The 13,491-nt window shown below is 36.3% G+C and overlaps 1 protein-coding gene across 2 annotated transcripts; it reads right to left on the bottom strand.

Annotated features, from left to right (window-relative positions):
• Nucleotides 1-3,862: 3,862 nt before the first annotated feature.
• Nucleotides 3,863-7,653, bottom strand: LOC147566566 (GDP-mannose transporter GONST3-like). Of its 2 annotated transcripts, none has more exons than XM_086653068.1 (4): nucleotides 7,439-7,653; nucleotides 6,256-6,479; nucleotides 5,652-6,079; nucleotides 3,863-4,800 (listed from the first exon to the last, which is right to left on the bottom strand). In XM_086653068.1, the coding sequence occupies exons 3-4, from the start codon at nucleotides 6,050-6,052 to the stop codon at nucleotides 4,089-4,091; spliced, it is 1,113 nt and encodes a 370-aa protein (XP_086509194.1). In that variant the 5' UTR covers nucleotides 6,053-6,079; nucleotides 6,256-6,479; nucleotides 7,439-7,653; the 3' UTR covers nucleotides 3,863-4,088. The 2 variants fall into 2 exon arrangements, with proteins under 2 accessions (XP_086509194.1, XP_086509193.1); XM_086653067.1 differs by having other exon boundaries at nucleotides 5,652-6,072; nucleotides 7,439-7,647.
• Nucleotides 7,654-13,491: the final 5,838 nt, after the last annotated feature.

Below are 13,491 nucleotides of genomic sequence, written 5' to 3'. Positions count from 1 at the left end.
CATAATTTATGGCCAATAATATAATATTCATGATATTCCTGATAAAGTATATATAATTTGTTAGAAAATACATATATCATGTTCTCATTTTGAAAAACCTGGTACGGGAGATGTTTGCATAATTTACTGTAAATTATGATAATTTATGGTAAAATACATGTAATGTTAATTCTGTTATGAGGAACTGTACGAAAAACGCACGTTTCATAAATCCGTACAGATTGAAAACCAGATCTGAAGAAAAAGTGTGAATATCATTAGGCTTAAACTACAAAACTAAAGATATCTGATATGATGATTGATTGCAACACTAATTATACTCGATTTGTAGGAATCAGTAATGAAGGATTATCTCATCAATATCAAAAACACTAAGGAAATTTTAAGAGAGAGAAAGACAATAATAACATACTCGATTTGAAACAGAATCAGGAAGAATTTTGTTTACCTGATTTACAATTAAGAAGATGATTTTCAGAAGCTCTAATGAATATGAAACAAGTTTTCTGTTTTAATAGAAGATTTTCAGTCGATTAAGATGTAGAGAGAGAATCAACTATAATAAACTGAAACAGAATCAGAAAACTTATAAATTGATTTGTGTTTTACCTGATTAACAATGATGAAAATGATTTCAGCAACTCAAATGAATATGAAACAAGGTTTCTGATTTAATGGAGAATTTTCATTCGATTAAGATGTAGAGAGAGAGAGAGAGAGAGAAAACAAGAAGGTTTCGGTTCAGATGTAGAGAGAGACAAAACCAGAAGGTTTCGGTTACAAAAAGCTAATGAAGATCACGGTTTCTTTGTTTAGAAACGTGATTTGAGAGAGAAACAGAGAGATAAAAATGGAAAAGATATTTGGTGAATTTGAGCTTAAATGTGTTTTTATATTTAAGGAAGGTTAGTTTAGGTATTAATATTTTATAGTTATTTTAGGGATTTGTGTTTTCTCTCTAGATGGACCCAAATGGACTAGATATCCATTTAGGATATTATTTTGGTTTTCAAACCCTTTATTGGATTAGAGAGGACTAAAAGTCCTATTAGGGTCCGTTTTTTGGGCTATAAGCTCAAAAATTCTACTTTTTACTGTTATGATCTTCAGAACAATGATAAACAAAAAATAAATAATTTAAACGAACGAGATTACCAAATGATTAATTAGAATGAAGGATAGATGCACTTTATTAAGTTTTTTCCCTTGATTTGCAACTTCAATTAATATTTTTTCTTCTAAGTTTTCAATTTTTTGTCAATTCATAATTTCAATTTGCATTTGTATTTTTTGAATGTATATGAGTTATAATTAAGAAAGAACAACAGATGTCCAGAGGCCTTCTTCAAATTGATTACACTTAGAAGCATTAATTTTAACGTAAACACAAAGAACAAATGAGAAGTCAAAAATTTGCCTTTGAATTTACGGTTTTTATTTCGAATTGTTGTGATTTGTTAATTTTAAATTTTCAATAAATATTGCCAGTAAAATAGAAAAAAAGATGGATAAGAGAAAAAAAATAGGTATGAGAAATGAAGATACGTCGGCAAAGCATAACATTGAATATGTATAGAAGAGCAAAAAGAAAAAATAAATAAAACAATAAGAATAAAGTATTTTCGTACTTTCACGTGTATAAGATAGGGGCTTCACTAATGTTTAATTAAGAAAAGAAGAATATTCTAAAATGGAGATTAGTGGTGGGGAGTATTGTTAAATTGCCCAAAAATGTAATAGAGAGAAGTGTAAAAGAGAGAAAAACGACGCTGCTACTTAACGATCCTTAAGCCATTACCGGCTTGCCTTTAGGGAGGAGGGTGCTGAGGTAATATCGGGCGCTTGTAGCATTACGATTGTTTGGGCGTCTGCTAATAGGTCTATCCGATAATAGCCCTTTACTGGGTGCTTCTACCAACACCCTTATTTTACCTTTCACCTTTTTTTCTTTTGGGACAATAACGAGAAAGGTCAAAATAATATTGAAAATGAGTAAAAAACACAAAACATTTTATAATTATTATTCATACAAACACTAAAATACCTTTTAGTCATTTTGTGTAACTAATTCTTTTATTTTTTAAAAAAAACTTTAAATCTATATAACTTTTTCTTGAGATGTCGGATTTCTATGAAATTTATATATTTAGAGAGGATTTTTCATTAGCTTTCTAACAAGATTCACTTTCAATATTTTTTTTCGAAAAAAAAGACTCAGAAAAATTTCGTTTTTTTTTTTTTTTCTGCAAACTAGGTTTGCAATTATTACAAACAGGGATCTAAAAAATGTAAATTGCAAACACGGGTTTGCACAATGTAAAATGAAAACTAGGGTTTACAAAATGTGAATTGCAAACTGGATTTGCAAGCATTGCATATGTGATTTCGGGTTGGAGATCTTGCAAACTCGATTTGCAAATCGAGAACAAAAGAAATTGAAACTTGTTCTTCAAATATGAAAATTACTTGTTAATCATCATGCGATAAATTAGGATTGTAGATCTGGTTGCACATTATCATCATCATCATCAAATCTGAAAATTACTTCACCATTAACACCAGATTCACCAACAACATCAGATTCATCATCAAAACTAGGGTTTTAGTTTTTCTAGGGTTATATTCAACATCCGATTCATCATAACACGCAGGTAGGATTGGCAACTTACGTTTCATTTTCTCTCTTTAAATTCCGCACTCGCGACACATCTAGAGAGATAAACTCTTTGTTTCTCTGTTCCACTGGTTCACCTCCATCAATTCTAAGGACTCACCACCATCAAAATCTTCATCTTACATCAACCAAGCTTAACTTGTTTATTCATTAGTTGTGATCGAAATCCTGAAAAATTCCAGTGGAAGATCAGAAGAAGAATGGAAGATTTTGTGAAGAGAATTGGAAGACGAAGAATGAGGAAGAAGAAGATGAATCGGGAAGAAGAAGAAGAAGATGAATCGGGAAGAAGAAGAAGAAGAAGAAGAAGAAGCGAAAAAACTCTAAAGGCATTTGTGTCTTTTAAGAGAGAAGAGAGTGTTTTAATGGGTAAGGATATTCTGGGAATGAAAAAAAAAATGACATGATTGTTAATTATCAATATTGTTTAAACTTTACCCATTATAACAGTAACTTCCACCAAATAGAACTTTTTTTTGGCTTTTATAGTTATTATGTTAACTTTTTCAACCCAAAAAGTCATTTTCTATTTCCCATAGAGACTCTTTCAATATGTAATTTTGCAACCTCTCCTGATAGGGTTTTTCCTTTAATGCAACAAATAAGTTAAACTATTTATTAACACTTTGTTATAATAAGTTCTTTTAATAACATACTCCATTCATTTGTTATATTGTTATCTTTTGAATTACATTTTGTTTTAATGAATTGTTTTGTTGCTTGTTATTCTCTAATTTCTTTTTGCATTGCTACCGATGAAAAACAACTTCGCTTTAGAGCTCCCAAACACTTGGACGGACCCTGATCAAAATAAGTTTATTATCATGATCTCATATTTTTGTAATGAATCGTCACTCACACAACTATATAAACAAGTGAAGTAATATTTGGTCTCCCGTTTACAAAATTATGATCATATTCGTATAGTTTGAATAAATAACTGCGATTAAAATGCGAATGATTCCCTGGTCCAACCAAAATTTTGAGCAAAGTCCCATAATTTTTCAGGTACAATAATGTGTCCAAGACCATGAATATAGAGTTCCAATACGTGAATTACCAACTCAGATAAAGTCAAATTGCATTAACCCAATGCCTAAAACATTGGTTGCACCCCAAACTTAGGTAATATTGGGTTTATTTTCGAAGTCACGTATGTGATCTATTTCGAGATATGAGTCGACACAATTTAGATTCCAAAATGTTTGTTCTTGTCTAACTTGTTAATGTCTAACTCGTCCGTGTGGCTGATTTAAGTTGATATTTGGGTGCAATGGAGTAAGATGGTTCAAATTCACACAAAACAAAAGAAAAAAAAACACTACCACCTTTCTCAAAATATTTAACTGAAGGAGAAACAAATCCTAGAACTAAAACGAAAACAGATCGAAAGAGCAGAGTACCATCTCTCATTTCACTTGTCTTGACCTATCTGCCTTTCTAGTTGTGTTGCTTTCTGCTGCATTTCAAGAAGTTTTTCTTGTTCCCCCTCAGTATCTTGTGCCTTAGCTTGTTCATTCACTTCGTTCGCCTTTTTAGTGGTAGATTGCTGATACATAATTCCGCCTCCCATACAAATCAATAGTCCTATTGTCCCCACGACACTCGAATGCTTATCCCATATAACCAAATTAATCACTACTGTCAAAAGCTTGTTCACAATTCCCAAAACTGTAAATCCTGTTGCCGATATCGCCCTTCGACAAGAAAACCCAAAAAAAGAAATCGACAAACCGAACAAACATGATAATCCAACAGGAAGAATAACCCCAAACGAATACCAATCTGATTCATCTGAGTCATGCTTTATCTTCTTCAGTTCTCCCATTACAAGAAATTCTATTGGAAATAGGAGTAGGGCTTCAAGATTGTTGTAGAGAACTAGACCCCATGTGTTTAGCCCAATTGTCATGACCACGTGTTTTATATAGACGAAATCGATGGACATGCTGATGAGGTATGCAACAGCCCAAGTATAAGCTAATAATGTGAATTGGTAATCTGTTAGAACATAAAGAACACTTCCACCGAAAATGGTGGCAAGAGAGAGCCATGTCTTGATTGATGGCCATGGTTGATGTAAATAGAGTGTTTCGCCAATTGCAACAAAGATGGGGACAGCTGATCTGAGGGCAATAAAAACCGTAGACAAATTAAAAAATAAAATCGTAGTTCTCGAAACATCTATAGATCTCTTCTCAAAGAAAATCCATAATTATTCTGAAAAAAATAGCGTTTATTGTGAGGTAGTCCCAAATGGGAAAAAAGTAATTTGGTAACCAAGAATATAATGTCTAGGTCCTCTCCACAACTTGCTAATTGATTTTGAGTTGGATGACCACAATTGAACATATCAGAGCTAGGCCCAGACGTGATAGGTTTAAAATCTAAACTTGCTCCATGTCACCCGAAAAAGAGAAAAAAGATGTGTTAAGCTCAAAGTACCCCGCAGCTGAGGGGGCGTGTGGAAATAGTTCCACAAGGGAAAATGATCTTCTACTAACCAAGAGTATAATGTCTAGGTCCTCTCTACTTATTGCCAATTTGTTTTGAGTTGAATGACCACAAATTTAATATTTATGATGCATAGATCAGATCTTTCTATGACTTCTATTTGCATTAACATATTATTAATTCAAATATTTTATCATCAAGGATGTACATAATCTCAATTTCAGAGGCAAATTGTCATGTTACACGGGCTCAAAAATCTTCCCGAGGATTATTCTGTGTATGGACTTGAAATGTTCAGTTGGCACGCGCGCCTGGCCAATGGCCAGGCCTTGCCATCCCAGTTAGCTAGGCAGGCCAAGACAGGGCTCCTCCCATGACCTACCTCTGGCGCACCTGAAGCAGGCTGGAACTAACTGGACCTTCCTGCTTGACACCACTAGTGGTCCAGGGAAGGATAAGATAAAGACTCGTTTATGATTTTCCCTAATATTTTGGTAAAAAGAATTGAAGAGAGAAAGCTTACCTAAAGACGATAAATGTATCGACATTAGCATGAAGAAGCAATTCACTATTTGTGAAGAGAGAGAGATAGAATATCACTGCTGCAGGTAAGAATCGCCACATAGTCCACAAATCAAGCCGGTCATGCTCCAAAAGCTTGAGTTGTCCAAATACAAAGACACCAAAAGCACTAGTGAAATACTGTAAAGCAGTAAGTGCCCCAGGGTAAGGGAATTTCATAACAGCCCATTTGTTGATAATTGCAAGGAGTGATGCTGAAATGCAGTATCCTGCAGCTATGCCATATACAGATGCTTGCTGAAGTAAATACTCAGACCAGTTTGTCTGGCTTTGACTATTAATAGGGATTTCGACGCCTTTATGTGCCTCGCCGACATTGAGATTCTCTTCATCATTTGACATTAGTGAGGTACGGAAACTTCCTGTTAACTACAAAGTTAATGCCATTGCAGTATTATATCAATTTGCAAAAACATAGTAAAATAATATAAAATATCCACTAGCTTAAATTAAGAAAAATAAAGCAAGATCGTAACACTTCCGTTTACAAGTATCTATTATGCAAGTAGATAAAAATTAACCCATCAAGTCATTCAATTATATACCTCTGATAACCTCGAGGAGTGTATTTTTTTTTTTTTTTTATCTTGTTACCATTTCAGGCAAAGTTACCCTGATTAGTGAGAAAATAGCTCCAAGATGTCCCAGCCTTCAGTTTCTACAATATATGAATATACAATATATCTACTGTCGTCTATGAGATACAGTCTTGAGACTCTTGACAAATGTCGTACTCTTTCCAAAAACTCAAGAGATCTGCCGCATACACCTGAAAAATTCAAATTTGGTTAGCTAAGGTCGTAGACTTATTATGAGTCCACAATTTTGCAGAATAAAAGCTTCCTATGATGCATGATAGAACATTGAGCATTGGCAATGTAAAGTGTGTAGAAACACAATGCATGCTTGAAGTTCAACTTTTCGAAATTTGATTTGAATATCAACATAACATTACCTAGTTCATTTTTCATTTGGTCTAGTTGGTTCCCAAATGTGTTGTCCAACATCGCCTGGGGGGGCATCTGGCGAGTGGGTGATAGGAGCGAAGTATAGCTTAGTAAGTGTTGAAGTCTTTCTAAGGAGAGCCTAGAGAACCAAAATATTTGTGTTTGTTGGCCTTGGTTTTGTGCTACAAAAGTAGGGACAATATGGGTAACTCCTAAACCCACAAGTGGTTAGAAAGCCAGGTACAACTTGTATCTAAGTGTGAGAGTTGTGAGAGTATCTAAACTGCTTGAGGATGCGTCGAGGGCCTAGACTATTAGTGCTTAGTTAGTGTAGTGCCTTTCGGGTGGGTGCAAGAAAACTCATGAGGAACAAAACCATATACCAATTGGGTTTTGGCTTGAGCAGCAAAAATGAGGACAAGATTATTAGGGCTCAGGTCACCAAATCACAAAATGTTAAAAATAAAAGAGAAACCCATATTCATCAAGTTAGTAAGTTCTGGTCTCAACTTCTACAATTATGGGAACATAGTTTCCACATTGTTCCAGTCAAGTACTGTGCAAATTACAAGCTTGTGAGCAAAAAATCTTAAAATGGGTATTTGGTTTTCAAATGTCAATCTGACTAAGAACTACTCCTTTAAGGGAATCATCCATAATTTATGAATTTATATGTATGTTTAGATATAAATTGTAACACAAGATCTTATTTTAACAGAGCATAATAATAATTTGCAAAATCAAAAAAAAAAAATTAGAGAGAGAAAGAGAGATTGTGTACCTGTAATCAAAGCAAAACTCCACTTTTCGAAGATCTGAAAAGAGAAATAATTCTAATTTCTAGGGAGAGAAATCTTTTCCGGGGAACTTAGAGATGGGAAGATCGACTAGAGGAGAGGGAATTTACAAATGCACTACGGCACGTGAGTCAGATCTTGACTTGACCGACAAATTTTGCAACGAAGAAAATTCGATAAGGGAAGTTTTAAAAACGCCTCCTGTAGGTGTGGAAAGCGCTTCGTTCAGACTTTCACTCACAAATACTTCTTCAGGATTTGTGGTGAGAGAGGCGCCTTTAACACTTATAAATGAAGCTTTAAACTCCGCGATAATCCCATACCCATCCCACAAAAAGTAATAATCTAAAGGCTTGAAATTTGTGATGTGAATCATGCAATATTAGGAGAAAATTCGTCAAAGCAATGCCAATGGTCACTGTGAATCAAATTGTAGTGTTGTCGTTCGTTGATTGAACGAGATTGTGATAACGTTGATTGAACGAGATTGTGATAACGTTGATTGAACGAGAATAGTTTGATGAAAACCAATTGAAGCGTTTAAAAACTGTCATTATATTATTTATTTTTTTTGTTGAAGTACAATAACATTAATGAAGCAAGGAGTTCTTACAATACAACTGCAAAAGAAAATAAGGGATATGATGCCAACTTTTAGACAGATTATGCTTTCTAGACCATTTTGCCAACTTGTCAGCATGCACGTTGGCTGCCCTATTAACATGATGAAATTGGATTGCATTGAATTCATTGCATTTCTCTTTGATCTTCTTGATGTGGATCTTCGATTGCCAATTTATAGAGTGCCGACTATTATGTAGATGATGTATTAGGTTGGCATTGTCACTTTCAATGATGACCGAGCTATAAAGCTTTTCTGCTGCCCATTCCATTCCCAAAAGGATTGCCTGAGCTTCTCCTTCTTCACTATTCCTTGCTCTAGAAGACTTGATTTGTGCTTCAATGAATTTAGCCCCACTGTCATGAGCAATAAGGCTGAGGCCGACCGTGGAAGAGATGTTGAGAAAGGATGCGTCGACATTAATCTTGATGGCATTATGTTCCGGCGGTTGCCACTTTTCACTGTTGTTGCCTTTCTTCTGTTTAGAGGGTTTTCCTGTGTTCGGGTAATTTTGAATCATTTGGATAATTTTCGGGATGTCGTTAATTTCATGCTGAAAGCAGTGGTCACATCTCGTTTTCCACAGGGTCCATAGAATTGTCGCGTAATGTATATTGTTACTAGTATAACATAGTTCCGGCTGTTCTTCCCACGAGAATATCCAGTCAACTATGGAGGCAATGTTTTCGGTTATGATGTTGTAGTGGAACCAAATATTTCTCGCTAAGGCGCAGTGAAGAAGGGCATGTTCAATGGTTTCAATTTCGCTACAGTTCGGGCAGCTTTCTATCTTATCTATATATTTCCCTATTCTGGCTTTGACCGGGAGAGCCTTGTTACACGTTTTCCAGATGAAAAACTGAATGCGAGGAATCACCGGTAAAGACCATATGAATTTCCAGTTCTTGGGATTGGAGCTCTGTTCACTATTCCTAGCGCTAAGGTGCAGGTACATAGACGACACTGTAAATTTCCCCGATTTAGAAAGTTGCCACTTTAATTGATCTTTACCGTCCGGTTCAACTGGTATAGTTTTTATGAGATTCTGAGTATTTTCATCAAAGTTTTCCTTAAGGATGTCTAGATCCCATTGGTTGTTGTTAATGAGCTGTGATACTTTAGTTAGACTGGAATTGTTATTATTCACAACATTAGTTTCTATTTCCGGGATCCATTTATCCGTCCAAATATTAATATCCGTACCTGTATGCACTTCCCAGATGGCTAGATCTGCAACAGTATCGAAATGCTTCCTTATGTTTTTCCAGGTCCATGAGTGATGAGCTTTGGCCGGGCCTGGAGAATCTTTGTTCGGATAGTATTTGCTTTTGAGAAGTTTAGCCCAGATAGCATCCGGATTATTCCTAAGCCTCCAAGCCATTTTGGCAAGAAGCGCTGTGTTATCAAGTTCTGGCAAGTGAATACCCAGTCCCCCTTCCTTCTTAGGAGCGCAAATATCAGCCCAAGCCTTAGTACGTATACCTTTTGATTTACCCCACCAGAAATCCCGCTGAGCGGCCTTGATGCTTTTGCAAATCCCTTTTGGAATAGCGAAGCACTGCATCTGATATCGGGGTACAGCCGCCGCTATGGTTGAAATAACAACCGTGCGACCAGCTAGCGAGAGGAAGTTGTGGTTCCATTTATTGAGTTTCTTTTTAATTTTATCCAAGATGTCTTTAAACACCGTTGTTTTTTGCGGTCCTATGAAAAGTTGCGACCCCAGATATTTTTCCGATGTAGAGGCATATTGCACTTTAAGCGCTCTCATGATCATACGTTTGAACTTCGGGTGAGAATTCTTCGAGTAGAAAATGTTAGATTTGGCGTAGTTGATCATTTGGCCAGAAGATGCGCTAAATTTCTGCAAAATATTTTTAAGAATATGAACATTTTCTATAGAGTTCTTACCAAAGATGATGCAGTCATCAGCAAAGAGGAGGTGAGAGATCTCCATGTCTAGGTGATTGGTGTGAAAGCCTATGAAGTTGTCCTGATTATGACGGTTACTGTTATCCATGAGCTTCCGGCTGAGACCTTCCATCGCCAATGCGAATAAGAAAGGAGACAGTGGGTCTCCTTGTCTGATACCTCTCGTTGGGTGAAAAGTTGACCCGGGTCTACCATTGACCAGCACTGCCATGGAGGAAGTGGTTATGCATATTTGGATCATTTTAATCCAGTGCTCATTGTAGCCTAACTTCCTCATAATGCTAAGTATATAAGTCCATTCTATTCTGTCGAACGCTTTGGACATATCTAGCTTAAGCCCAAAGTAGCCCGTTGCACCTTTGATTTGCTTGTAGGAATGGATGATCTCTTGTCCCATGATGATGTTATCCGTAATCTGTCTGCCTGGGACGTAAGCCGCCTGGAAGGGGGAAATGACCAGGTTTAGAGTCTGCTTAAATCTATCTGCCAGCAGTTTAGTGATAACCTTATAGGTAGTATTGAGTAAACTTATAGGTCGATAATCTGTCGGAGTTTGCGGTGTAGCCGTTTTGGGAATAAGACAGATGTGGGTATGATTAATTTCTTGGGGGAGGATCGCTGAAGAGAAGAATTCCTTAACCATCCCATAGATATCTAAGTTTATGGTATCCCAGTTAGCCTGATAAAAGTGCGGGGGGTAACCGTCTGGACCTGGCGCCGCTTCTTTTTTCAGATGATTGATAGCCCAGTCGATCTCTGCATTAGAAGGGATGGCCATAAGGGTATGGTTTTGTTCTTCCGTGATAGTGGGCGAAAATAGGTTCAGAGTATCAGGCTCTATGCTTGGGTTGCTGGTGGTACTGATGCGCTGAAGCTGAGAGGTGAAAATATCCTGAATATCTTTAATGTCTTCCTTCCAATCCCCATTACTATCCTTGATGGCGTTGATCTTATTATTTCTGTTATGTTGTATGGCTTGAGAGTGAAAATATTTTGTGTTCTTGTCTCCTAACTTGATGAAGTTGTTTCGCGATTTTTCCTTCCATATACTCTCCTGTTGATTATATAAGTTTTCCAGTTCTATACTCATTCTATTATATTCGTCTTTGTTCTTGGCGTTAAGGATGTTTGTCGTGATCTGCTTTATCCTGTTTTCTATATTACCAAAGACCTGCTTGTTCCAGAGAGTAAGGTTTCTACTGAGTTTTTTAAGGTCCCTCTGAATGCTGTGCTGACCTTTGTGGTGTTTGATTTTATCCCAGCTCTCTCTAATGAATCCAAAGCACTCTGGATGTGACATCCACGTCCTGATGAATTTGAAGGGTTTAGGATTATTCTGATGCTTCGTAATGTTGTTGAGAAAGATCGGGAGATGATCTGACCCAGCTGCTTCTAGATGAGAGATTCCAGTGTTAGGGTAAAGACTCAGCCAGTGGTGATTCGCCAAAGCCCTATCTAGCCTTTCCTGGATAAGATTTTCTCCGTACTGTTTATTGCACCAGGTGAAAGGGTGGCCCTGAAAGCCCATGTCCGATAGGCCAAGCTCATTTATAATGTCGATGATTCTGCTTGAGTTGGAGTTTGAGCCTGTTAAGCCCCCACTTTTGTCTGTCGGATCCAAAATACAATTAAGATCGCCAAGCAAGATCCACGGCAGTTCATTGTTAATGTGGATGTTCAGCACATTTTTCCATGGCTTAAGTTTTTCCTTGTTGTAAGGTGATCCGTAGAATCCAGTGACCTGGAGGGCGGTCCTGTTTAGGTTGTTATATAGAATTTTTCACGCCATTACTCATTATATTAGAAATGACAAATGTTTTTCACGCCATTACTCATAATTGTTATATAGAATTTTTTTTTAGAATGTGACCATTTTCTTCTTCGTAATACTTTTTTAAAATAAAATAATCGAAAAGTAAAATTCTTCAGCATCACACGAGTCTTGTGAGTTCTTCTAAAACTACAAAAGAGAAAATTTCTAATATCAAAATTCAACCATTTAAACTAATTCTTTTGTCCCTAGAAAATGAGATTTGATGTTAAACGTAATTTGGACACCAAAACCAACAAAATGTTAATTTTTGTTTACACATCCGCCTCTCTTCCAGTGTGAATTACAGATGGTAACACAAATGCTAAGTTTATAGTGAAATTGAGTTAGCAAGTCAGGGATTAAGTCAAAACTTTTTATAAACTTAGCATTCGTGTTACTATCTATTTTGTAGTCATGTAGTGCGTCATGTTGTTTGTGTTATGTCACACACCGAATTTAGCGGACTGGCCCACGACCTAACTAGATTGACCCAACCACATATAAACATTTGGCCCTACCATCTAAGTATTTTTATGGTGTTTATGCATCAACCACAAGTCTACATAGTAGAACAAATTCTCAAGAGCATAAAGTTTAAAAACTCATTATATTCATGCAATTAAACTCCCTTTTATTATAATATTCCATTTCATGCAACCTTATAAATCCCACAGCTCTCAAACCTTCTTCATCCTTTCTCCTCTTTTACTTTTCTCAACCATTAAAATTCAGAGTTTTTTGAGACCCTTCCACAACTCTTCTCTTCTCTTTCACCTTCCCTTGGCCTTTTCCACTTTTAAACCCTCTAACTTAATTTCTCTAGCTATTGTCTTTCTCTTGTTTTTAATTCTTGTAGTTTCTTAGACCTTTGTTATAAAACCTACCAAATCAACGACAAACTCGTTTCTCTAGCTAGATAACGATATTCAAGTGTCTCGTCAAAAGCGAATTTTAGCACTCAAAGGCCATTATTCTCTAAACATTTCGAAGCGACGAGGAGAAGATGAGTGGTAAGAAATACCTGTCGAGTTTTAGCCAACGCACTTGTCATGGTGAGAGCTCCGTAGATGTTAACGAAAATGTTCGCGTAAATGCGAATTCATCAAGAAACTACAAGAAAAACGATGAATATGGAGGTCATTCTGGTAGACGGGTTCGAATAATTAACCAAACCCAGTTTGAATCTGAGTCTAGAGAAGACATGTTTTACCAGAATTTTGAAAATTTGACCGTTGGAACAAAGTTTAAGGAGAAGGAGGGAAATTCATTCAAGGTATTTAAGTCTCCTATATCTTTATTAGACAAGAATGTCCCTCCAATAGTCATGGAAGTTTCAACATCTTATGGCATCGGTGAAACATTCTACGATACAGAGACTGATTCAAGCTCTGATTTGTTTGAGATTAAGAACCTTTCGGCCGATGATTTCTCAACACCGTCGGATAACGATGACCAGAGGACTAATATAAAAGTTATTTCTACAAGTACTACAACTAAAGCCACAAGTACTAGGACCAAGGCCAACAATACTAAGAGTTCTAAAGGCAAGAAGATGCATACAAGTAGAGATAATACTTTTTTGAGCTGCAAGAATCATAAATCAGTGAGAGTGATAGGGAATAATGCATACAAGATGTATGGAAATAAGGAGAAGTCTGACCCACAAAGGC

The sequence above is a fragment of the Eschscholzia californica genome, unplaced genomic scaffold (assembly GCF_041429995.1).
Source record: "Eschscholzia californica isolate CP2 unplaced genomic scaffold, dmEscCali1.0.p SCAF_1, whole genome shotgun sequence".
In the NCBI taxonomy this organism is placed as follows: domain Eukaryota; kingdom Viridiplantae; phylum Streptophyta; class Magnoliopsida; order Ranunculales; family Papaveraceae; genus Eschscholzia; species Eschscholzia californica.
Note: the sequence above shows the minus strand (reverse complement) of the source record. Positions and strands in the feature narration are given on the sequence as shown.

What these genes read in the sequence shown, in the direction of transcription:
- LOC147566566 (XM_086653068.1), bottom strand. Translation starts at nt 6,052, where the DNA reads ATGTCAAATGATGAAGAGAATCTCAATGTCGGCGAGGCACATAAAGGC. An exon ending in GATACATTTATCGTCTTTAG is followed by an intron (nt 4,801 to 5,651) that starts GTAAGCTTTCTC and finishes TATTGCCCTCAG; the next exon opens with ATCAGCTGTCCCCATCTTTG.